Source organism: Lagopus leucura, unplaced genomic scaffold, assembly GCF_019238085.1.
Source record: "Lagopus leucura isolate 7727_CA_CO unplaced genomic scaffold, USGS_WTPT01 Super-Scaffold_100001, whole genome shotgun sequence".
Lineage (NCBI taxonomy): Eukaryota > Metazoa > Chordata > Aves > Galliformes > Phasianidae > Lagopus > Lagopus leucura.
In genome coordinates this window covers 46,630,694-46,657,034 of record NW_024962262.1, presented here as the reverse complement: position 1 = coordinate 46,657,034, position 26,341 = coordinate 46,630,694, and the positions used below count along the sequence as shown (strand labels likewise).

The window sequence follows — 26,341 nt, the reverse complement described above, 5'->3', positions numbered from 1 at the left end:
CCTTATTGAACTTCAGGCACTCACAAGTCCATCTGAAATCATCACAGCTCTGTTTGTTTCAGTGAATGGTTCCCTGACTTCACTGGCCCATGGTGAACGTAGCTAAGCAAGCAACTACCTCTTTGATGCGTACTTGGCTTCTTCAGCAGTCCTTTTCTTGTATTTCCTTTGAACATTATGCTGCCTGCAAGCCAATAGAGTGGGCAGTGCTGGTCAAAACTCTTAATGGCATTCATCACCAGTGTCTATGAGCGAGGTTAATACATTTTGAAACAAGAGCAACAAAAAAAATCTTTGTGGTTGTTAAACATAGAATAGCTTTCAGTCCACCTATGTCCACTAGTATTTCACTGCCTTTGAAGTATTGCTGTTGGGACTTGATGAGCAAAACCTCCTTTTCTTAGAGGTACTATTGTCTACGTTCTTCACAAACCACACTTTGCTATCTCATCTGTTCTTGGCTGAAATATTTGGTATGTGTATTTCTCCTGGAAAAGGTTCAGACTTGTCCAGCATGTTGTGGTGCAGGTGTGGAACCTGCCCTCTTTTCCTGGTGTGCATTCCTGGCCTGCCTTGGTGAAAGCATAGTGCCAGTCCAGCACTCCTGTCCCGCCAGAGGGAGGGCTTTGGAGAGGCAGAGAAACATCTCCATTCTTCCTCTCCCTTTTTCCTTTCAGAGTTGAAAAGGAGAAAAACTCCTAAAAATTCAAAGTGCTTTAACAGAACTGCTGACTCAGCTCTTTTAATGTAATCTTTTCCTATTATGATTGTGCTAGGTAGAAGGAATAAAGTGAAGGCAAAGGAAAAAGATGTGTGAGTACTCAGATTTTCTTGGAGATTGCCATGTAATATTTTCTTTGAAAAAGTCCAATAGAAGTATAGCCCAGTATCTCTTGGTCTGGCAGTGGGAGCGACACCAGTTAGTCTTAAAAGCAAGCATCAGCCAATGTAATTTTTGACATGAATTAGTGTCTTGGAGCAAGTATTCTGTGCCTCATACTTTCACAAAAACTTCAGTCCAGAGAAAGTCTTCGTCCACTGAGACGTCGACCATCAAGATGATAATCCAGTGTGGGCTAACTTTCCAGTCCTGGCAAAGTCTAATGATGATCTGGGCTTTTTTTTTCCTCATTCCAGCTCCAATGAGTATATAAGGAAAATGATTTCTAAAATTGGCTCTAAGAAACAGAAGGAAGCTTAGAGCAAGAAATGAAACTTAATACCATTTTCTGGTCCAGACAGTCAGATGACTACAACAGGGATTACTTCAATCCAGGGATGAACTGTCTCTTTCCCATGCCTTGCCAGTCTTTAAGGACACGCGGCTTGTGCAGTTTGTGTTCTTTGTGGAGGAAACCTCCTGTCATTTAAGCTAGAGACATTAAAGCTTGTTCCTTCAGACAGAAGGGCTTGGGGCTTTTCCTTATTCTATTCATAAGAAGGAGTCTGATAAGAGGAGTTTGGCCTGTGAGACTGACATGATATTGAAAATGATTGTATGGTGAAGATACTTGTCTTCATTATTGCAGTATTTCTCAAGACGTGGTGTATTTTGTGTGGACTTGGCAGAAGCTTGGTTCTGTGGTTGCTCCCATAGGCAAACAGTTATTGTCCTCAAATTTTGGAAAGCAGAGGCAGGTTGGGTTTGTAAAGCAGCCTTGCTAAGGAGTCCTGGAGACTCTCATCTGTCTTCCAACATGGATATAGAAATAGTTTCATCATGCCAACATTGCTAAGGAGCAATTAGGATGCTGCACCTCAGTGATGGTTTCATGCTCCGGGCACAAGGGTGAAAGCTGACCATATGAGCAGCATCTCAACAAATAAAATCAACCCCAGCTTCCAGTTTGTTCTTTAACATTTGGTGAAGTGCTGGGAGTATAGCGTTCCTCATTGGCAACTCCTCTGACTGGAAAGCACAGCACACACTGCTGTGATCCCAGCAGTGGCTCATTGTAGGAAATGGGAGGATATTTCATATCTCCTTCTGTCTCTTTCCCTCCATACTGCTCTCTTTGTTTTCAATGCCACAGACTTTAAAGAGGTGACATTTCTACATGGGAAGCTTACTTGATATTCTTTGAGGGCTGAGCACTTTTCTGATAGAATCTTCCCTTCGAAAAACTCTGGGTTAGCATACAGTCACTTCTATGTGGCTCTGAGAACCAGAAATAAGTTGCAGGGGCTGTTCTCTGCAGTCTGAGGTCAGAGTGCAGCTTTTTGATGTTGTTTCAGGGCCATCTGATAAGAGAGGGGTTGAGTAGTCCTACAACTTCATACCTAAAGCTGAACTGCCTCAAGTATTACCAGATAGAGAAGCATATCCTAGCTATCTCTTCTTACATTGCTGAAGGGACACGCAGAGGAAAACATATAACTGAAATAACGTACTTCCCTTTAATTTAGTGGGGTTTCTACTTATAATAAGGGATAACAATGGGAAAGATACTTTTAAATTGTAAAGTTGTTTCTGTTTTCACACATCCCTTTTGCTGTCTATGTCTGCTGATGGGTGCTAAATAGTCTAGGCAGAAAGAAGCACCCTGACAGTCTTTCCTATGACTTCACAACATACTGCCTGCTGTAAGACCTTTCCTAGTATGTATTTCCCATGTTGGCATACTTGCTGTTTTGATGCAATTCACTCTATGTTTTAGATTGCTGGTGAAACCTGCAGGGATGAAAACCCTGCCAAGCCTGAAGTATATTTCTTTTCTTTATGGCAAAAGAAGAGGGCTAGACACCTTCTTATTTCTACTGCAGTTGGTTTTATTGACTCCCTGATATAGCCTGTTTTGTTTTGTTTTTTTTCCTTAAGGTGGAGGAGAGATTTAGAAAAACTAATCAGGGCTCCCCTGAAGCACAGTCTAAGCAGATGGGCAAAGTGTTGGAGCCACCAGTGCCTTCAAGATCAGAGTCCTTTTCCAATGGAAACTCAGAACCTGCTCAGCCTGCCCTGCAGAGGCCAATGGAGCCCCAAGTAAGTGCCCAGGAAAATACTGGTGAGCCTAGAAGAAGTCCTAACGTGTTTCCTTCACTTTTTCAGATCTTGGCACGTAGAAAGTCTTATGTAAAGAGTAACGCTCATACGCAAAGTAGCTTATTTAGTAGATTGACTTTGTATGTTTTTGCTAATTGTTTTGATCAAGGCGTAGATTTCTGCTTTGTTTTTAAAGAAAACTGTTATTCTGTTGTTGTCTGTGCAAGAGGAGAATAGTAGGCTAAATACTGGTCACAGTTGCAAAACACTTCTACAATTCAGAATTTGATCCATGCAAAATATTTGCTATCAAAAAGAATATTCAGGAAGGAAGTGAGCTGATATAGTCTTCTAAACTCTTTGGAAAAAAAACAAAAACAAAAACAAAAAAAACACTTTTAACAGAAGCAAAGCTTCAAAGAAATCCACAAAACATGACTAAGAAAAGCAAGTTTGTTGTCAGTAAGCTTATACTTGCTAAATAAAGCTCTGTTACCACCCTGGAAAATCAAAAAAAGGTTGAAACCACTGAGCTATGTGATTGCCATCATTCTGTTGTTTGCTAATGAAAACCTCCAGAACTTGGTAGCTATATCTCTTAGGAATTGCTGTATAAATTTAAAAAAAATCTGGTCTAAAACTTATAAATAACCTGTAAGTTCTGAGCAGTCGAGATATGCTAAATTAAAAGTGTGGTTCTATATTAAGCTCGTCTGTTTCCATGCAGAATTTCTTTCTCCCAAATAAGTCGGTTGATGACAGTGCAAGCTAAACCTGTTCCTGATTGTGACTAGGCATTGCAGCTCTTCTGGGTGACAGGAGAATTTGAGCAGACGAGAGAGTGGGAGAAATCAGGACAGAACTTCATCTCTGACTCATTAATTCCTGGCTTTTATTCAAACCTCTATGATTATTTCAAAGTACTGCACTTGTATTTTCATGCTCTCTGTGCCAGTTACTTTTAAAGTCTGGCCTTCCACTCACATTAAGAATAATCAGGCTCTTCAACAGCTGTGTGTATAAAAATTGAGGAAAGAATAACCCAATAAAAATACACACAACCAACCTACTGAAAATGAAGTTGGAAGTGAAGTTTTGATTAATTATTAGGTGCAAAGGCAGCGTGTTCCTCAGTTATGATCTTGTCTCCTCCTTGGCTTCAGAAATTAACTTGGAAATATGTGTTTATGCACAAGGAGGGAGTAGGCTGGAGTAGAGGGTCAGTGTGGATTTCAAGGAAAATCCCGAAGAGTTTTTACCTCTGGAGTCACTGCTGTGCCTTCTTAGTATCTGTAATTGAATATGTGCTTGTATATGTGTGTGTTTAGTTTGTTTATGAATATGTATATATGTACGGTATATGGTACATATATGGCATATGTATAATATGCATTGTCCATATGTATACTATATACAATAATACATATTATGTTTTTGTATATATATTGCAACGACTATAAAGGAATAAAGGCTTTTTTGTTATGGCCGTTCTCCAAAAGTTTGGAACTGTGTCTAGTTTCCAAATTTTTTAGACAATGTAAACGTCTGTTGGTTTGTACACTTCATGGCCTTCTTTAATTTTGTACGTTTCTTCAATTGGATCACCACTTCAAATTTCCCAAGCCATCGGTGCTGCCATGAGGGCTGGCCAAAGTCCGCTGAAGACTGGGAAGCAGAAGATGACTTCTGTCTTGGGTGGCCTTTGGCCCCAGGCTCATGGTGCAGATATTAGGTCCCCTTTTCTTTTGGGCACTAGTGTATGTGTATGTGGAGAGCGTATCTCACAAAAATGCATATGTGCTGTATTTTCAGTCTGTTACGTTCTTTGGGCGCTTGCCTCGCTTTTAAGTGCATTGATTCCACCCCACGCTTACCTAATGCCATAACAATTTGTCTCTGCCCACCCCACCTGCCTTTATTCTGTGTTAATTGGACAGCCAGTTATTCTGAGCGCATTGAATGTTTTATGTTTTGTTTTCTTGTAAGGTACAGTGGTCCCATCTGGCATCTCTCAAGAACAATGTTTCCCCTGTCTCGCGATCCCATTCCTTCAGTGACCCTTCTCCCAAATTTGCTCATCACCATCTTCGTTCCCAGGACCCATATCCACCTTCACGCAGTGAAGTGCTAAATCAGAGTTCTGACTCTAAGTCGGAGGTACCCGACCCTACCCAAAAGGCTTGGGCTAGATCAGACAGTGACGAGGTGCCTCCAAGGGTAAGGAGTAGAAAGACAGATGTATGCTGTTTCTTGATGATGATGATTTTTTTTTGAAGGATGTCGTAGGCTGGGCACTGGGAAGACCATGCCCTCATAACCACGGTAACAGCTTTTTAGAAGCAAGATCATCATGTAGATGTTCATTCAGTGGGCTAACAATAATGAACCTGAAGTACAATATTGAAGCTTCGTATAAAATTGACAATTATTTATAGAATGCAGCTATTTCAGAGAGACAATTGATTATGCAAAGTTAACAAATCATTACTGTATTCCAGAAAGAATTTAAAATATCCCTGAGGTTATTGCTCAGAGTTAATTTTCTTCTTCATTTGGTAGCAACCCAAACTGTGAATCATAGACATATTTGAAATTGAAATGGAACTGAACAAAAAGGAAACATTCAATATTTCCTCCTCCTCTCCCCATAAGCCCTTTCCATCCACTGGGATTTGCTTCTTCTAAGTATATTCCTGCTACACCACCAGTCTTTGCCTTCTGCTGATCCATTCCTGGGCATTTGTTTGGTTTCCCCTAAGCTTATTCTCCTGATTCTCATGCTGTTTCAGCAAATTGCTTTGTGCCTCCCCTGCTTCAGTCAAAGTGCTGTATTCTTTTCAAGTGTCTCAGTAGTTGGAAGGTAGTGAGGTGTGTATGTGTTTGCGTGGTAGTTATTAAGCACTACTTAACATTAAACTTAAGATTAAACTTCTGAGTTTTCTTCAAAATCTGAACAGCATTCCTATTAAGGTTTTGTGGGTATTTGTTTTATTGCTTTTGGTTGTTGATGCTAATTTGAGCATAGTCTAAGTGGTGTTAAAATCATAGTATATTCTGTAGCAGGAGAGATGTAATCTTCCTCTTCTTTCTCTCCTTTTCATGGATTTAACTCAGACTTTTTCCTCTCAAGGTACCTGTGAGAACAACATCCCGATCACCAGTTCTGTCCCGTCGTGATTCTCCACTGCAGGGCAGTGGGCAGCAAAATAACCAAGCAGGTCAAAGAAACTCCACGAGGTTTGTCAGCTTGTCTATATCCATGCCTTCCTGTGTTTATGGGAAGCTAGAATTTTTTTCAGAGTTTTTGGTATACCTGTTGGATGTGAAAGGAAGAAATGGTCAGTTTTTTACCGTTACCAGTCAGTAATGATTAATATTAATTTCCCTTGGTACTCCACATGTGCCAACAAACACTGGCTAAATTTCCTCTTGCCTCTCCTTCTCCGAGTTGCCTACCCTATGACTTTTGCAACAATTTCGAAGTATCCTTAGTATTACTGAAAAATGTGGCAATTGGTGAATATCATGCCTCCTGGAGCAACGGGTCATCTTGGGTTACTGTGGGGGTTGCTGGCAGCAGTAGTGTTTGTAAGATCTAAACTGAAGAGATCTGAGAAACTTTCCAACCTCTCAGCCAGAATCAGACTTGAAGAGAGGCAGAAGCAACCTTAAGCTTTAACATAGAACATTGGAGGTCAGGAGGGAGGAGAAAGGGATTGCTTTTGAATCTCAGCAAAGCAAAACTTGCTTGCTGGAAATGGGTGAGGGTATTCCAAAAGGGACAGGAATTTCCAGCTTTCTGGCTTGTGCTTGGGTGGCCAGGGCTCTTCTGAGCCAATTTAAAACCTGTTGCATCCAGCCTGAGAGATCCAGTCACTTTGGATTAGATATGTAAGAATGACAGGTAGGGAATTCCTAATAAAATGAAAAGCTTATACCTACATAAACATTTTGCTTTGGGCCATCTCAAATGAGATAATAGATATTTCAGAGGGAGTCATTGCTTGTGTTGTGAACTGTCATTGAGACAGACTCTCAGCTCAGTCTGAGGTGTTCTTATAGATCAATTATTAGCAGAACACTGGGGAAGAATGAAGTTTGAGTTTAGAAACAGAAATCTGAAGTGCATGACCAAGGCTTTTTTCACTCCTCTGATACAGCAATATAGAGCCTCGCCTGCTGTGGGAAAGGGTGGAGAAGCTCGTACCAAGACCAGGCAGTGGCAGTTCTTCAGGTTCAAGCAACTCTGGCTCCCAGCCTGGTTCTCACCCTGGCTCTCAGAGTGGGTCTGGCGAGCGGTTCCGGATGAGATGTAAGTCCTTCCTCCCCTACCAGAACACAGGGTTTTTTAAACCTGAGCCATGTAACACTCAGTAATGAAGGATTGTAACCATCACTGGGAAAGGCCTTTGAACTTACAATACTGGATAGCATAGTTTTCAAACTCCTCCCTTGTCAATGCATGCCTGCTTAGGAAAGAGAGACAATACAAATATGTCAAGGAACAGTGAAACACTTTCCGTGTTCATTCACTGCTACATCTCATGATGCATATTGTCTCTCACTTTGGTGTCTTTTGAATGGGTGCAGTCCTCTAGGGATGGATCTCAGGTAGGGGCACATTAGATGCCGATCCACGTTATTCAACTTGTGGCTTCAGTCAAATTATGCAGATCCAATCACCTGCAAACCCAATTCATTGTGCAAAAGAGATGGTATCTGCAACTACTTTCACATTTGTGTGACAATTTACACTTACAGGTCAGCTGCACCTATAAAGATCAGAGTTTAGGAAGAATTTTTTGTAAAGTCGTTCAAAGAAGATGTAATGATGAACCAGTGAAACTGATGTATTGCTGTCACATGCTGCCTTAATAGCTTTCTCAGCTCTCTTCTTCACTCCAAAGTGGGATAAGAAAACATATTTTACCTTCTTGGTGAAACCCCTGTTTTGTTCTGTTTTTCTTCTTGGAACATACAGCATCATCCAAATCAGAGGGTTCACCATCGCAGCGTCATGAAAGTGCACCTAAAAAGCCTGAAGAGAAGAAGGAGGTCTTCAGACCTATCAAGCCTGCTGTAAGTTGCACCTGCTTTCTCCTGTCCTCCCTCATGCTTAAGTAGTCCCCCAAAATACTGTGTGAATTTCCATTCATGGTGTCATCGAGGGCAAACTTCAACTTCAGCTGGAGTTTGTGTGGGCCTGGCAGTAAGTTCTTGGCTATGCAATTGCCTTTATGCATCCCTTAAACAATAGAATTTGTTCTCTCTTGGGAATTGATTTCTTCTCTCTCATCTGCTTCCTTCCTAACCTTCATATTCTCTTTCTTTCAATCTTGTGTTTCCTTGCTGTGACTGGACCAATGATAATGCATTTGACCTGAATGTACCAATGCTGTGCTGAATGGTGCAGGGAGAAGTGGTAAGACCTTAAAATGTTGCTGTTTCCTCTGAAAATTTTCTAATGTTTCCTTCATCTGGTTGCTGCTATGGTTAATTAGAGTTTTATGTGTGCTGGGGTTCACAGGAGGTTTTTGCAGTAATTCCAGCTTTCCCTACAACTTCTTTCACTTGCTGTCATGATTCTGCACTGGCACCCAAATCTCTCAGTTAGAGCTGCTCATTTAAATAAACGAATGCAGAGAATGAGAGGTTGGTCCTTCACTTCTGGTGTATAATATGTGAAGTATTTGCCATAAACCATATTAATCTAAATAAATCATAGCTACACAGTTAAGCTTGCGCTGACCGTAAACCTGTTTTATCCACACCCCAAGCTCCTGACAGGAAAGCTGCTTATGTCCCATGCAGTTGTGTGTGACTGAGTTAGCGCTGAAGAATCTGACTGCTCAGGTGAACTTAGAGCAGATCCATGAACCTGGACATGAGTGAAAAGGTTTAAAGGTGATCAGCTCTGTGCAACTGGTCAAATACACTGTGCCTTGGGTGGCTCAGTAACTCTTAAACTCCTTCTGCTATCTTGTGGTGGATGCTATTGACCTGCAAAGTTAAAAATGAACTGCAGCAGTCAACTGCTGAGTAAAAGTAGATCTGGATGCTTATGTAAGTCTTTCATATGATATAGTGGAATAAACTGAAGTCATAACGAAAATAGTTTAGACTTAAATCAAAGGAAACAGTACTGCCATGGAAACACAGCAGTGGACAAGTGAGTGAACTTCGGCACTAATTCACTGCCTTGCAAACTCTTCTCTGTTGACTGCAACACAGTTTTTTTCCTCCTTTTCCCATCAGGATTTAACTGCATTGGCAAAGGAGCTGCGAGCAGTAGAGGATGTGCGACCTCCGCATAAAGTGACAGATTATTCGTCCTCAAGTGAGGAGTCGGGGACAACAGATGAAGAAGATGATGATATGGAACAAGAAGGAGCAGATGAATCCACTTCTGGACCAGATGATGTCCGAGCAGTGTTAGTTCTGTGTTTTGCTTCTGTTTTTCCTCTTAGGGGGTTGAAGGAAAAGAACATTGGACATTTTGGCTTGTGCGTTAGTTCTGTCAGCTTACAGCAACCTATGAACAAGGCATAGCAGCCTTGTGCACTCAAATTCCAAAAATCTTTTCAAAATCAAGCTGGGCATTTAGGAACCGAGTTAACAGAGAAGTCTCTTTAAGTTATTTCTCTAAGTGAGAAATCAGTTTTGCAGCTCCTCAAGAAAGTGCTGTGGGCCCAGAGTGAAGTAGGCTGGACTGCACTTCTACATGTAAATTATATCCTTTCCCTCTTCTCTGTTTGGATTTGTAGTTTTAGCAGTGTTTAACAAATTTCTAACTTTTTTTTTGAGAGAAGCTTTTGTAGGCAGGTTATGTAAATATTCCACCCTGGACACAATCTCAAATTCAATTTTGACTGTACCTTGGTGTGGAGAGTTAGGACACAAATACTCTTATCTCATCCTGATTATTTTTTTATCTGGCAAATAGGTCAACACTGAACTTGAGCAATGGTGAAACAGAGTCTGTAAAAACTATGATTGTCCATGATGATGTGGAGAGTGAACCTGCCTTGACTCCTTCTAAGGAGGGCACCTTAATTGTCCGACAGGTATTGCTTTTCCTTCTCTGTGCAGTGTTGCACCTTTTCTGTGCTCATTAACCCACTCGCTCATTCACCCATGCTGTTTCTACATTATATTCGTTGTTCGTATTATCAAGACACAGCTCTAGTGAATTTCAGATGAGCAAGGTGTTTGATGCATGCAAAGAGGAGAGTAGCCCTTCACCCTTTGCTACTGTTTTGCATGCTTTCCAGTGACACCCATGGCAGCACCATGTAGAGTAGCTCAAAGCCTGTAGGAAAGAATGGTAGAGAAGCTGCAGGTGTGTGGAGCTGGTACCTGAAGCAAGAAACTTAGTTTAGTTTTACCATGGAGGCAAATGTGACTCTCAGGAGAGGGGCTGGGAGGGTGGCTGGAGGGGAAGTATACAGGGCTGTAAAAAAATTCTTCTGTAGTTGAGGGCATACAGACCACCCAGATAGCACACACACTCTCACACACACAAATTCATGTGGGGGAATAGAGAAGCAAGAAGATGGTGAAGCAGAGAGTGTGGACAGAGCTAGAGCGTTGTGGTGTTGCTTTTAATTGTGAAAATATTGCATTCGTGTGCCTGTGAAAGATAACAATTCCCTGCTATAAATGAGCTTATGTTAATGAGCATGTTAGCTTATAGGAGTTTCTCCAATAATCACATTTTCCGAATTTCACAATTGAATGCCAATTTCTCCATTGAGCCCTCTGGTTTGAAAATCAAGATTTCATGCTTATTGTTTTAAATAGTTAGATAAAGGCATTCACCAGACGGTCAATTTTCATATCTCTGTAGGATTTAAGTTAGTTTTAAACAAAACAATAGGGGAAGAAATCCTCCCTCGCCCCCCAAAATGTGCTTGTCTGCATTCTGGTGGAATACTTACCAGTGCAGTTCCTTTCACATTAATTTCTAGAACTGCCTGTGCAAGTCAACCACACAAACTAAGCTTCTGCTGCCAGAAAAGGTGGGAATTTGCAGAATTGAGGTAATGCTGCCCACTTTCCCCTTTAATCCTGATGTCAAGGCATAGATTGTCAGCTAATTTAAAAACTAAATGTAAAGAGGTAGGAAAGAGTGAGGGAGAGGAGAGAGGTTGTTAGAGATATAGACCTTTAAGCAGCACTTGAGCAAGACAAGTGTGCCTGTTTTCTCTACAGAGTACAGTTGACAAAAAGCGTGCCAGCCATCATGAGAGCAATGGCTTTGCCGGTCGCATTCACCTCTTGCCAGATCTCTTACAGCAAAGCCATTCCTCCTCCACTTCCTCCACCTCCTCTTCCCCATCCTCCAGCCAGCCGACACCCACCATGTCCCCACAGACACCCCAGGACAAGCTAACTACTAATGAGGTATGTCTTACACCACAGCTGGCTGCTTTCGTAGGGCTGTAGCAGCATTGCCTAGTAGCTAGTTTGCAAAGGAACTCCAGCCAATCTCCCCTGCTTTTTTTTCTGTCACCTTTATTCCCACCCCCAAAATAACACATTTCAGTTCTCTGTAAGAAGCCCTTAACTGTAGAGCAGTCCTACGCCAAACTTGCCAGTTTACTATTTTTGCTTCCTCTTAGTGAGTCATTAATTGCATGGCGTTTGTTTTAATCTAAACTTGACTGCTGCATTTTCTAGACAATATTCTTTATTTTTTAATTCTGTTTTATTCTGGGAGAAGGCTGATTGTGAGCAGAGTGCCTCTTAAAAAATAGCAGTTAATTTTGCCTTTGTCAATAGAGGCTGGGCTAGTAACTGTGCACATATAAAACTGCTTGTGGAAGCTCACCCTTGGGAAGAGAAAGCCACCGTGGAAGGATTTTTAAAACTTACCACGTGGGCTTGGATGAACACATCAGGAGGCTTTAAAATCCTTAGGTATTATTGCTTTGGAATAATGAATGAAGAAAATGTTTGTGCTCTGAAATGCAGCTGTGTAAATGTGCCCTCTACCAGCGCTGCTTGTGTCTGTTGGAGAACCAAGGCTTTTCTACTGGGGGAGCTCCCTCTTGCTGTCCTGGGCTAGCCCCATGGCACTGATAGAAGCAGTGCCTTCCTTCAGTCGCCAAGTGCAGCTAGACAAGCCCTGCCCTTCACGTGTGTATGGTCCCTCGAAAGTAGAGGAGATGCACGTGTATGAACAGAGGGCACTGTTCCCCCCTTAATACCTCCAGCAGTCAGTCAGGATCCCAGCGTGGCTGCTCAGCTCCCACTGGGTGGCCAACTGTTCAGGGAGAGCTTCTGTGCAAACAAGGGTGGCACAAGGGGAGGGAAACTTGTGGAGAGAATCAGCTGCTTCTCAGTCTTAGAGCCATCCTACCCTGTAGGTATAGAAGTGCTGGGATGGGAGGAATGGACTGCAATGAGTTGGGTGGGCCCTTGGCAATGCACATTTTTACAATGGATTCAAAAATGCTTCTGAACCCCGTAACAGGAGGGTGGGTGGGAGGGTTTCCTCCTGGAAATTCAGTTAGTGTAATATTTCATTTTCAGTTATGCTTCATCTGCCTTTGATCTGTGTAAAAGCACACTCATGTAGGTTACAGAGATCAGGCAATGGATCCACAGATAGGCTTGTCCCTTCCTTTGATCCGAGCAATAAATGTGCAGGGTTTGGTTAACTCAGCCTGGCAGGCGGAGGCAGTGGCAGTGGCTGGTGGTGAAGGAGCCTCTTGGTATTTAGCTGTGCAGGGGAGTGATGTGCTCATAAGACCCATTGCTATTTTTTTGTGCAGAGTAGAGGCTTGGAAGGATCAGAGATTGAAGATTAGTTGTTGATGATGAAGTCTCTAACTATATTTGCATAAGACTGAGCAAAAAGCCCAGTACTGCTTGGTATAACTCACCCACATGCACACCCTTTATGTACATAATACATATATATTTTTACTTGTCCCATTCTGCTTCAGTGTGCAATGTTGTCACTTTAATACTAAACTGACAAGAGTCTTTAAGTTGTTCCATTTCCACTTTTAACAGTTCATTGTTTCACTTGTCTTCTTCCTTTCTTTATGTTTTTGTTGTTTTTTTTTTTCATGTTTAGACCATATAACTCAGCAAGCACCAGTGATTTTATTCACTACATATTCATAGCTCCATACCACCGTTTGCTACACCTTCCACACTAATGAGCCCCTTTGTTCAATACAGGTTTATATTTTGCTTTGTTAAATAAAGGTGGAAGAACCTGCTGCAGCTTTCTGGCAAGAGGCTCAGGTTAAACAAAATAGGGAGAGCAAATAGCAATGGACAGTGAAACATAAACCATCACAGAAGTGAATGCTTGATTGCATATGGTTCTGATTTTGTTGCACAAGCCAAGAGGTGGCATTTCAGAACTTATTTCATAACTAGCTCATTTTAGGAAGTTCTTCATACATACTGAAGTTGAGTATAGTGGAGAGCTTTAAGATAAGGTAGTGGACATCCATTTAAGCAGATTTTTCAAAAGGAGGCATTCCCTCCTTTGTGCCTGATCGTAGGGGCCACTCAAAAAATCTTTGCTAGCAACTGAGGTGACAGAGATGAGGATTTAGCTACTTGCATTTTGCTGTAACATGTGCAGTGTGTACATGTTCAGTTGTGGTGCCTGCAGTGCATTATGTAACTGTAAAGGAAGTGTAAAAGCTTGGGGAGGCTCTGTAGTGACTTTATAATGTTGGTTGTTGTTGTCCTTGCTTTTTATTGTCATTAATATTAATAAAGTTGAAATTTACATTGCAGACTCAGTCCGCTAGTAACACACTCCAGAAACACAAATCTTCCTCCTCCTTTACACCTTTTATAGACCCCAGATTACTTCAGATTTCTCCATCTAGTGGGACAACTGTGACTTCTGTGGGTAAGTAAAATAGATGAAGATGACAACTGAAAAGGGGTTCAGTTACTTCAGTGGCTCTTTAAAGTACTGCGAGTGTTACCATCATGCTTTTTATTTTATTTGCAGTGGATTGCATAGTTTTATTTCTTTTTCCATTTACATTTCTTACAAAAAGAAAGGCTTGCTCAATATTCTCAGTTATCAATTTGGGTTGTTTGATGTGAAGAATATATGGCCAGAATCCATCACTTAAGGGATACTACATGCACTTTACTTTTCTTTTTTTCAGTAGGATTTTCTAGTGAAGCAATGAGATCAGAGGCAATAAGACAAGACCCAACACGGAAAGGATCAGTTGTCAACGTGAACCCTACAAATACACGACCACAAAGTGATACCCCAGAGATCCGCAAATACAAGAAAAGATTCAATTCTGAGATACTGTGTGCTGCCTTATGGGGTAAGGAAAACCTGTTCCTTACTTGCCTCCTGCAGTGCTGAAGTGCAGACATGCTATAATGACCCTGTGGTCTTTGAGGACCTCTCTCTCAAACCTTAGGCTATTTGTTTGCAGTTTTTCAGTGCTTGTGTATATCTTTTCGCTGCAAGATCTGATTGTTTTTATTACAGTTTTGCAAAGTGTTGCTTCTGCTTTGATACAATTTTTTCTGTATAAAAACTTCCAATGGTAGGAAGGAAGTTCAGACTTCACTCAGCTCTCTCTAACCCCTTCTAGTGCATTTCCTACAGCTTTTGAGAAGCTTTGAGGAGCTTGTGACGATCTTTTCATATTACACCTGGTACACACAGGGTATTAAAATAACCATCTTGATGCTGATACCACAGCGCTTGATGAAGATGTGTTTCATAAGATGACTTTCCACCTCAGTCATCAGATTATGTAGGAAGAGAAGCGTAGGAGGAACACTTTCCAGCATGGGACTTGGCTTTGTTTCTTGTAAGGTGGTTAGTGGCATGGAGAAGCTGAGTGATAGGATATCAGCTGACCCAGCATGTCTGACCTTATTACAAGGGCAAACTTTTAACAGTTTCAGACAGTTAGTCAGTATCCTGTGCTGGTGAGAGGCTTAGGGCAGTGCTTGTTGCCTGCTACCATGTGAAACCGCTGCTACAGTGCCAGGCTAAAAGCTTTTCTCTATTGCATAACTTATCTGTGAGGCCACCTAGATGTTAAGAAGTGATCTTGTATATGTTACACAGATGTCTATATAGTATTCTTAAACTGAACATGCTATAAATACATATGCATGTAATTTTAAAGACTATGAAGAAGAGATGTGGCCAGTCCCCAGAGTCACATGATGAGTGTATAGGTAGGACAGGTCACTTTTCTTCTTTACATTTTCACAGCTCTTTGCAAGGTTTCAGTTATCTTTTGAGGTTATTTCCAGCATTTCTTGTTTTTCAGAAAAGCATTGTTGACCTTTCCCTATTGCCTGCAAAGCCATGTCAGTTAAATAGCTTTTCTAACACCTTATCCTCTTTCTATCTCCGTTTTTCCTTATTTTTAGAGTTTACTGGTAAGAATTTTTACTCCCATGCTACTTCTGCATGTATTCATATGAATAATTTTCTGGTAAAACAAGGAAACTTGTGCAAGTGTTAGCTTTCAGACTCTGAGAGGCAGAGAGAAGTCATATGGGATCAGTAAAGATGACTCATAGTTTCTCTGATCTGGCTTGTTTTGCCAATAGCAATATGTGTTAATGGTTTAATATTTCTTTGATCTATATATCTGACTGTTACGGTGATTTAAAATGTAGGTGTAAAATCTGAGATGTTTTACAGCTGTAACAAAGCACTTCCTTGTTGAACATTTATTGCTGAACTGATGGTGGTCCAAGCTTGATGCACATACTTATTTCTTGATAAGTTCTAGCTTCCTTTTCCCTTAAGCAAATGAAGTCATTTTATAATGGTATTATTTAAAAATAAGGCACTTGCTTTGCTTTGTTTTGTTTTCCTTTTCCAGTGCTAATACCAGTGTCTGGTAAATTTCTGGGTGTTTTAATTCTGTGACAGTATTTCTAATGGCACTGAGTGGTGAAAGTTAATGATACGGATGTAGTTGCATGGATTTTTATGCCCAGCCTTTGCAGGGGCCCTGTGCCTATTCAGGAAACATTTCCATGTTTGAGAAATCAGAACTGTTTTATCGTAGAGTGGAGGTAGAAGAAGAGCTCGACTGGCTGTGAACAAAGGCAATGTCTGCACTTTAAAATACAGGCACTGTTTGCCACCAGCGTGGTACCTCATTAGTTTCATCCTGATACAGCTAATGAGGAAGGAGTTTGGGATTGGCGCACATGTCAACCCAGAGCAGGGACAACTGTGATGCAAAGGCAGCAGAGGAAGAGGTGAGGGTGGAGGCAGAAGCGCCTGAGTCCTGATATGCAAAGAGAGAAAGGGACTGAGAGGCAGCAGTTTGTGTGTGATTTTGTTGTAACTATAAACCACAGTGAATAAGAGTAAAAAATATGTTTTAGAGCTGAATCACTTACAGCTTTAGTTGCTCAGACCTGGAGCTGCAGGAAAGAGGCTGAGAGGTGGGTGTTTCCTTAGCCAGTTTGGTGCTCCTGCACCGTGCCTCACTCTTCCTGTATCCTTCCTCCACTTATTGGTTTGAGGATGCGTCCTAGTGTGGGAGATGGGAGATTTGAAATACACCTGGGGGTGTGCAGTGGGAGCCAGCAGTTTCAGTCCTGTGTAAGGGCTACATAGGAGGGCGGGAAGAAGACAGTGGAGGGGCATCAGTAGCTAAAGGAAAGTGTGGAGATAGGCTCTGTGCTACTTGTGTCCATGGGCTCTCCTACCTTGGAGGGGGTAGAGAAACAACAGAGCAGCACATTTGAGCAAGGAGAGGTGATTGTTTCTGGGGACTGCTGAGCCCTCTGAAGTTTACTTAGAAAAATCATAGAGTGACTTGGGGTGGAAGGGACCATAAAGACTGCCCAGTTCCATCCCTCGTGCTGTGGGCAGGGCTGCCCCCCTCCAGTTCAGGCTGCCCAGGGCTCCATCCAAGCTGGCCTTGAGTGCCTCCAGGCATGGGGCACCACAGCTTCTCTGGGCAGCCTGAGCCAGTGCCTCACCGCCTTCTGAGTAAACAATTTCTCCCTAACACCCAATGTAAATCTCCTCTCTTTAGTTTAACACCATTCCCTCTATCACTGTCTGTCTGTGTAAAAAGTCAGTCTTCCTCCATGTTTATAAGCTCCCTTTAAGTACTGAAAGGCCACAGTGGGTCTTCCCACAGCCTTCTCTTCTCCAGAATGAACAAGCTCAGCTCCTTCAGCCTCTGCTCAAGAAGAGGTGCTCCAACCCTCTGACTGTCTTTCTTGTTCTGGGGGTCCCAGACCTGGATGTTATGCTCCAAATGAGGCCCAGGATAAATTTGAAAGAGTCAAGAGAGAGGAAAATGGAGATGTATAACGATGTGTCACTCCTCCATTGTCTCTCTTTTCCATCCAGAGGCTTTTGAAAGTGCCCCAGCTCCATCATCACCTCCTAGCCGTGGCTCTGCTCCCCCGTAACACTGCATCCCCCTTGGGAAATGGTGCACCATAGGATAGGGTGAATGTTCCCTTCTTTTTCCAACTCCTCCAACGTGTGATAGTGAGGGTGATGTTTAGGTGGCTTTCCACATGCCTTGGAGGTGGGCAGTTTTGATGAGTAATGTGCTTCTTCAATGCTTTGAAAAGGCAAATGATTGCTATAGACTCAGGCTATGCTCAGATGCAGACTCCCATGGGTCACATGCTGCATTAAAAAGGGTTTGTTATGTGATCAGTTGGTGTATGACCATTGGCACCTGTGTAGCTATGTCTACAGATTGTCTGTCCGGAGATTAAAGCACTAAGCAATATAATTATGATTATCTTCTGTGAGTTTTTGTCTTTTATTGTTTCATTATTTTACTATGTTTAAGGATAGCAAGTTTTACATTGAGATTGCAACAGAGAAGTGTAATGGAAATCAAACCATGCATGTGGTTTGCTTTCCATTCCCTGTACTATATTTGACCTTCCTCTGCACGATTTGTGGGCTCTGGGACTGAAACGCCGTAATAATTATTGAAATTATTGAAATTTATTATCATAAATTATTAAATTTATGAAATTTAAAAGTAATTACATATTAATAGATTTTAAAGCCTTTTGGTATGATGTATGTGTATATGTATACATATACACAAATAGAATGCAATTGGCTTTAAGCACTAAGGTTCCATGTACTCTTAATAAGGTTTCCAGTGGATGTGTGTACCTTTGTAAAAAGAAGCTGACCTTCCTCATTTATAATCGCTTGGCCTTTAGGAGAAATGGATGGAAACACAATATAATTTCTCTAGATTTAACATTCAGATGGAAAAGGTTGTTGGGAAGATGAAGACCAGCCCAGTGCCTGTCTCTTTACCAGGAGGGCTGCACTACAGTCCAGTCCTCCTAATAGAGCCAAAGCCAGTGCTTTTTTTGTCCTTATATACTGCATCCTGTTACCAACTCCCCTAATCAAAGCTAATACATCCTTCAGAATATATAACCTTGGGTACTCAGTCATGCCTCACCCCCCCATCTCCAGTGTTAGTGAGACTTTTTGTTTGGGAACTGATACTCCAGAAAGTTCCTCATGATCTTCCAGTCTCTCACTCTCTTCTACACTGTAATTTGGTGTCAGCAGTCTCTGAGTGCAGGTAACATACAGCATGTAGAGGTCATTCAGGTGTGATTAGACTTGCTTGAGACAAGGCAGTTGTTATGTAAAGGTATAATTTCATCAGAGCATATGGAAAATCTGTCTACTAACTTAGATCTTTTTGTTTCATCTAGGAGTGAACTTGTTAGTGGGCACGGAAAGTGGTCTGATGCTGCTAGACAGAAGTGGTCAGGGGAAGGTTTATCCACTCATCAATCGAAGAAGATTCCAGCAAATGGATGTACTTGAAGGGCTAAACGTCTTGGTGACAATTTCTGGTAATGTTAACTGTTCTATGTGATTTTTCCTCCATGGCATGGCAAAAATCTTTTCTTGACAGCCTGTGTGTTGAGGGGGAAAGTCTTGACTTGAATGAAGTCAGTGGATTTTCCATCATTTTGCCTCTCTTGAATCTGCAGTTTGTTTCTAAGAGTGAATCATTTTCTCCATAGTACCCTGTGCAAGCTTGCCCCCTCTCCTTCCTCCTTTTAATATCTTTATAGGTTTGGAGGAAGCATTCTTTTGTCAGAGCTGTACGTTAATGTTTTGTGAAATTTGTAGAAGTGACATTCTACCCCCCCGCTGCAGTTACTTGCAACCTGGCCTCTTTCTAACCAAAACATTATTTGCTCCTGGAGTTTAAAGACAGTTTGTGTGTCTAAATATATATAATGATAAATGCTCTTGCAAAGTAGATAGTTGAGATTGACAAGAGAGAGAAGGAGAACGTGTGTGTCTAACGGGGTGTGGGGAGTGCAGTATTTGTGCAGTGTGGAAATTGCCATTGTGAGGAGGCAGCTTGAAGCAGCTTTTGGCCTTGCCTCTCACTGGATGCAAGTGCAGACGACTCAGCATTGAGAGATGAAGGGCGGTGGTGATTGCTGTGTTTATTTTGTGTGCACTGATGGAAAATGTGTTTTATAAAGCTCAAGGTTCCAGACTCCTTGGCTCCAAAGAGTTATTGCATAAGGTTATTCTGCCATTAAGTTACTTGATGTGGTGCACTATTAATCTTTCTTCACAGGTGGTGTTCAGCCATTTACTTTATTTTTTGTTTGGTTTGTTTGGGAAATGAGTCTTTGCTATGCTGTGCTATTGAGGGAGAGAATGTTAAATGACATGGACACTGTTCTGCACAGTGGGCCATGTTATTCATTGGAGCCACTAAAAATATTGTTGATGCTTCTGAGCTCATCCTACCCTGCTGGAATTCTCTCCCAACTCTTGTACAAAAGGACACGCAGCTAGACCATGTGTTAGATGTATCACACTAATACAATTGAAATGAGCCATGCCCGTGTTGGTGTTGTCATAGTTCTAAGCCCCAGCTGTGTTGTGAAGTGTTTAAAAAGAAAAGATGAATCAAGGAGGGTTTAAAAAAAGCAACCTGTCGTGTTTCCACAGTATGTTAAAAATACAAGCTACTTGAAAAGCATCATTTGATAGTTTATTCTATAGTAGGCCTTATAAACAATTCTATAGTAGACCTTATAAACAAAAGTACTGTATAATCCAACTTGTGCAAAATGTGTTGATTTGAACCATACTCTACACAAACAGAAGTGCCTGTGATTAAATCTTGTGTGTAATTGTTTTAGGTTTATTTATGTTTGCGTCAGTCACGATCTGAGAACCCCAACACATCCGTTTTCTTTGTTTCCTTCAGAACTATTGCTTCCTCTGTTAAGACACGCTACATTAACCCTTAAGAAACAGGCTGGTCTTGGTCTGTTTTATGGCTTTGTCTCCGCCCCATATCCTGCATTTTATGGGAGGATAGTGAAGTACAAGGCAGGAAAGAGGCATTTCTGCTCAGTCTACATCTCTCCCAGACATATGTTCTATCTGCTTTTTCAGGAATCAATATCTTTATGGTGTCAGTACTTGAGATATGTCACCGCACTGTAAGAAGTTGTGGTGCAGTACGGTTTTGAGGGGATTGTCACCTAAAATTTGCTTTTAATGTATACTCTTCTGAGTTTGAAAGCATGAAACCAATTGTTCCTGCAATATAGTTCTCAAATTCAAAACTTACCTTGACAAGAAAGCTTTTGGTACTGAGCTACTACAGCTGGTACAAGAAAACTGTGGGTCAAAGCTGGGTAGCTCATACTGTTGGGAAGCAAAAACATAGTTTTGAATGCTCAGGTAATATACAGTGCTGAGAGTCTTAAGAGTGCTGTAAGAGAGACTAGTGCATATAGAACATGCTCCATTTGTGGTTCCCTAAGTGTTTGTAAGCCCAACTGGCTGATCTGGGCTCTCGGGAATGTAGGGAAGGATGACGGTGTCGAAGAACTGGTTGGAATCTGCATGCTTGTTAATTAAAAACCACACAACAGTAAAAACAAAAACTCAATATAGGAAAGGAGGCTTTGCATTTGAAATGATGTCTGTGGGTGAACCAGAGCTGGGAGTTTTCGGAGTCAATAATCAGCTTATTTAATGGTTGGAGCAGAGTTTTCTTTCTTATTTCATAGCCATAACAGTTAGACAAGGGAAAAAAGAAGTTGCAGATATTTGAGAGCTGTTTAAATTGAGCGTTGTGGATTTACAAGCAAAAGGATCTAATTCCCCTCTCCAATATAAATATTAAAATCAGCGTAACTCTAAATACATGCATAACTATGTTTATTTAGCTGACCAGTTGTGCTCTTTTCATGTCAGCCTGCTGAAAGGCTGAGGAATTTCCTGTCCTGTGACTTTCCTTGTGGTCTAGACACTAAAACACAATGGGAACACACTTTAGATATTCTTCTGTTGTTGTTATGAAAATGTTTCCAGCTGGAGAGAAATACCCTGCTGCTCAGCATGTGAACTGGAAAAAAAAAGTAGCCACGTGCTGGGAAATTCCCATGTGCACTATTTGGTCTGAGTCTTAAGGTTTACTAAGCTATGGGGAAGCTAAAGTCATAGAAATAACTGGGAGATAATTTTTTCTCCCAATCGACTGGAACTTGTGATAGTTGTGTCCTGTGAGCTCTTCCTTGCCCAGAAGAACAGTGCTTTCTGGTCTGTACTCTTTTTTCTATTCCAATTTTTCTAAAAGGACCGCTGTAGCTGTCATTTGCAGTATTTTCATGGGAGGACCTTACTGCTCTGGTCCCATTTCCAGATCTCTAAGAGCTGTGTCAGCAGTGGGATTTTATCCCTTGTCAAATTTGATAAATATGAAGTCAAACAATAAATCGTATGTTCCCTTACTGCCAAATGAGCTGTCATGTTTGTAGTAGGGATAAACAAGTTCAGCATGATGTTGCTTCACATTCTGTTGGGTGCCATCAAAGCAAGAGAGGCTTTTTAAATTAAGGAGCAGATCCAGTAGTTGAAAACAGGTCTCCAGTTCCTCTTTAAGCTCAGTGAACAGATTTTCATTTTGTAACTGCCTGTTCTTTTCCCCATGCCTTTCCCCATCAAAGTAATCCCAAAGAAAATTTTTCAGACTGTGTCTTTTATAAGGAGAAAGCTGGAGTCAATGGCACAGCCTGTTTGCAAGCTGTGCATCTGCATGTGCTGCCCCTGCCTTCCCAGCTGCTTTTCCTGAGGAGCCGAGCTGTGTCAGGGGTCCTCTGCCATCAAGGCAAGGGCTAGGTGCCAGCTCTAGAATCCAGCCAAGAACAGCAGGATGCTCTCAATGCTCAGACCTCTTGTCCTGCTGTAACCTGTAATTCCTGATGCCGTGTGCTCATCCCCATCAGCTACTGGAGCACTGGCATGGAGCTTTTCCACCGACAAGCTGGGGCCCTGTGGGCATTTCTTATTTCTTTTCCTTGCACAGAGACTTCATGGAGCCTTCCATAGTGGTTCCTCATCAGAGCAGAGATGATCTCTATTCCTTGCCTCCAGCTTCACCTGCAGGACTGTGGTGGCTTTGGACAGCAAAGCAGCTGAAGGAGGAAGAAGGGGGACAAGCTTTGAATATCTGCACTGGAGCCACCTTCTTGCCAGTTCAGCCTGTGCTGTATTGGCCATTAGTTATTAAAGAATCAAAGAACCATAGAATGGTTTGGGTTGGAAGGAACATTAAACACCATCCAGTTCCAAGCCCTTGCCATGGGTATAATTGCCACTCACTAGATCAGGCTGCCCAAGGCCTGATCTGACCTGGCCTTCTCCGGGCAGCCTGTGCCAGTCCCTCACTGCCCTCTGAGGAAAGAATTATTTCTGAACACCTAACGTAATATTGCCCTCTTTTAGTTTAAAGCCATTCTTCCTTGCCCTATTACCATCAGATGATGTAAAAAGTTGCTCTCCCTCCTGCTTATGAGCTCCCTTTACTGAAAGGCCAGTGAGGTCTCCCCAGAATCAAAAAGAACTGATTAAGTCACTTGCTCTGCATTTGAGGCCTTTTCATATTGCGAGTTACATTCTGAGCAGTGTACAGTACTGTTCAGTACTGTTGTAAAGTGGTTAAATGCTGGAATGGTTTAGCACTGTTCTTGATGTACTTTTCCACCAGTTGAATGATAAACAGCCTTAGTAAAAACTTGATCACTTTGTATCTGCAGGTGGTGTAAGTGATGGAAATGTCCTGCTTGCTACCTGTGCAGAAGTTGTAACTTAACGTTCCCTCACCATATTCTTCTTTCCCATTGCTTCCTCCTTTCAAACCAGTCATACTCTCTTCTACTTGTGCAGATCATTTGGAGCCTCAAATTCTGCTTTGCTGTTCTCCTAAAGTTTTGTGCAAATAAGAATCGTTGAGGCTCAGCTGTTGCCTCAGTGCAGGAATCTGGTGTTTTTGTTGTAGGTTGATAACCCTGTTCGAGTAGAAGCTTTGTCCTAAGAACCAGGCAGCTAAGGAGTTTGTCATTTTGAGTATTTAGGTGGTATTACCATGCATCTCTGTCACTATCAGGAAAGCATATCTTTGGGTGGACTCTGGAGTGATGCTGGTGTGGACATAAATACTGCATGAGATCTCAGTGGTTGCAGCAGTTTCTCCTTCATTGTTCTTTTGTCTTGTTCTGTAGGGATTTCTGTTTGTCAGGGCAGGGTTTTTTAGCATTTACATTCCTCTGGAAATAAACCATTATTTCTCCCTTTGTGGCTAGGTAAGAAGAACAAGTTGCGAGTTTACTATCTGTCCTGGTTGAGAAATAAAATCCTTCACAATGATCCTGAAGTAGAAAAGAAACAAGGTTGGACAACAGTGGGTGACCTGGAAGGCTGTGTGCACTATAAAGTTGGTAAGTAACGAATGTATCGAGTTGTCGGATAAGAGCTGGCTGAGAAAGAGAATTGCAATGCATGTAGCTACTGGGTTTAAGATTTGTTTCTGACTGTTTTCTTTAGGCCGAAGGACAAATTTTCTGTTGAAACATCAGAATAGATAGCAAGCTATTGGGTTAAACCAAATATGAGATACTGGGCTGTAAATTGGTGCAGGCACAGATTCTCCATCTGCCTTCTTCCTGTTGTGAATGCAACTTTCAGTAGAAGGCTGATAGGGACAGCAGGGGCTTGTGGCATTTCACCACCTCTGTTAAACCCTGGAGATGACAGAGGGACTCTTGTCAACCAGCAGCTGCTCTCTCTACCAACAGGTTTCCCTGTTATTTTATCATGCTGAAATCAAATTCTGGAATGGAGTGAAAAACATCTCATTTTTAATGTAGATTTTTAAGACTGGTGGAGAAAAAAAAGAAGAGTGTGGGAGGAAAAAGCAAGCCCAGTTAGTGCACGAGCTTTGGGGAGGCATCTGGGAACAGAAGCATATGTTTAACTTCAGGATGATTCATTGATTCCCTTTAGCTCATGAACTTTCCTAATGCTTTCTCAGATCCACTGCAGTACAGTTGTGGGATTATGGGGATGAAGTGTGTTTTCACTACGAAGGCACCTTTTGAGTGCCCTTAAGTTGCTTGAATGGATTTGGCTGTAGAAGCTTCCACAACAGCTAGTCAAAGACACATCACATTTTTGCCATGTGCAGTGAGCCTGCTGCCCTGCAGGTGGGGATATGAACAAAGAGCTCTTCCTTATGCTCAGTGTCCTGATGCATCTTAATGGACCCCGGGTGTTGCATTTGGTTTGGTTTTCCCCTAAGAGCCAGTTCAGTTCCTTTCAAGCCCTGTCAGTCAGTGTAGAGCAGCAGCAGTCAGACTGAGCTGTTTCTTTCTGTCATGCACGCGCTCTTGCAGAAGAGCATAATCAATAACTATTGCAGTAAGTGACTGCTGAACCTTGAGCTTGACCCCAAAAACAATTAATAATGTACTTCTCTAGTATCATATCCCTGGGTGTCAGCAGCATAATGAAGTGGTCTGTTAACAATACATTAACAGCTATAGAAAGGAGGCTTTCCAGTAGGGAAGCGTGAGAAACAAAGAGCATTCTTTTCCAGATGAAGGGTGATTTGTTGCAGCCTGGCACTGAACTTCCCTCTGAGCTGAAAACACACAGTAGACTTCTTCAGGTAGTGAGAGGCCCCTTTGGCAGCTGTGCCTCAGTTCCCAAGAAGGATGAGCCCTGTGAATAGTTGTGCTTACAGACTGGAGGTTGCCAGTGAGGCAGCTGGCACTGGTCGCTTCCTTGTCTCTTTGATGCAGTGGCATTTCAGACATCAAGCTGAAGTGGTATTTATGGCTCTCAGTTGCTTCAGGCAACTTTTGGCTCCTCTCAGTGATTAATCGCTCTTTTGAAACTTAAGATTTGGGTGAATTCCCAGATAGCACCCAGAGCAAAGAGTGAGGATTATCAAAGGTTTCCTTTCAGAGATAAGGTGATTTTGTTCAATATCCCCTTCTTCCCCAAGAAAATATTCCAAGAAGTCTTGCAAGCCAGACAAGACTGAACAAAAGCTCTATTTTTCCATCGGTACAGCTGTGGAGGTTGAGAGGCTTTTTTTGTCTGCTGAAGTGTCAAGTCTTCTAACACTTAAAGCTCAGTATTCTTGCTTCCCTGCAGAATAAAAGGGGGAGCAAGTAATAGCTTTGTCTCCCTCCTGCCTACCAATAGATTGCAACTGCAGGCTTTTACAGTAGGTAAGATATCTGAAATACGTTAAATAGTACTTACTAAAGAAATGTTCTTCTCACAAGTCTGAGATTCTTCGCTTCAGCCCTATTTCAAAATCAATTTTAGTTAGGAGATAATAATGGCAGGTGGAGATGTAGGGACTTACTCATTGTTTTCAAAAAGCATTCCACTCCTAATACTTGAAGAGATAGAGAAAGCCTCCTGAGATAAGTGTAATCCAAATAATGTTCTTTTTTCATTCTTCTCCTCCAAAAAGAGCACCAGAAACAGGTTAACAAACCTCAGTATTCTAAAAGTCCTCACAATCTCTTCCTACACAAATGAAAATGGCAGCTGCAAATGCAGATCCAGCGACACTAATTGAATGGCAATTTCTAAACGTTCAGTTCCCTCCTACGAAAATAAAATAAAGCAGTAGTAAACAGAGCTTTTTGAGATGGTTACATTTGCCAGCTGTTTGACTGGGAACAGAAAGATAGGCAAGAATTTGCAAGTCATCCATGTCGTGACCTACGTTAATTCTGATCAATTCTGTGATTATTTTTTAAGTCTTTGGTGTAGTTCTTGCTTGAAGCATTTTGTGGCTGAAATGCTACAATTGTTGCTTTTGTCAAATGAGGAAAAAAAAGAAAAGATTGCAAAATGTTGTTGTTTCTGAACTGTTCCTGAGAAACTCCTGACTCCTTAACACCTCTAAAAACTTCTCCATTCCTTAGGCAGGAGGTAAAATTTGTCACCAGAATTGTCACTAAGGTGACTTGAGCTCATGTTTTACTTGAGAATTAGAGGTAAGGTCAGTTGGAGAC

The 26,341-nt window shown here is 41.7% G+C and overlaps 1 protein-coding gene across 12 annotated transcripts in view; it reads left to right on the top strand.

Moving 5' to 3' along the window:
* MAP4K4 (mitogen-activated protein kinase kinase kinase kinase 4) overlaps positions 1-26,341 on the top strand; it is a 149,120-nt gene that overhangs the window by 117,055 nt on the left and 5,724 nt on the right. For 3 of the 12 annotated variants that reach the window (XM_042867966.1, XM_042867962.1, XM_042867965.1), the window contains 13 exons: positions 2,819-2,980; positions 4,967-5,197; positions 6,111-6,217; positions 7,141-7,292; positions 7,962-8,059; positions 8,394-8,402; positions 9,236-9,411; positions 9,924-10,044; positions 11,192-11,383; positions 13,745-13,862; positions 14,131-14,301; positions 18,689-18,832; positions 23,609-23,743. In XM_042867966.1, the coding sequence (XP_042723900.1) occupies positions 2,819-2,980; positions 4,967-5,197; positions 6,111-6,217; positions 7,141-7,292; positions 7,962-8,059; positions 8,394-8,402; positions 9,236-9,411; positions 9,924-10,044; positions 11,192-11,383; positions 13,745-13,862; positions 14,131-14,301; positions 18,689-18,832; positions 23,609-23,743 (1,816 nt within the window). The remainder of the gene's footprint in view (positions 1-2,818; positions 2,981-4,966; positions 5,198-6,110; positions 6,218-7,140; positions 7,293-7,961; positions 8,060-8,393; positions 8,403-9,235; positions 9,412-9,923; positions 10,045-11,191; positions 11,384-13,744; positions 13,863-14,130; positions 14,302-18,688; positions 18,833-23,608; positions 23,744-26,341) is intronic. The other 9 variants (XM_042867974.1, XM_042867967.1, XM_042867963.1 and 6 more) reach the window with 8 other exon arrangements.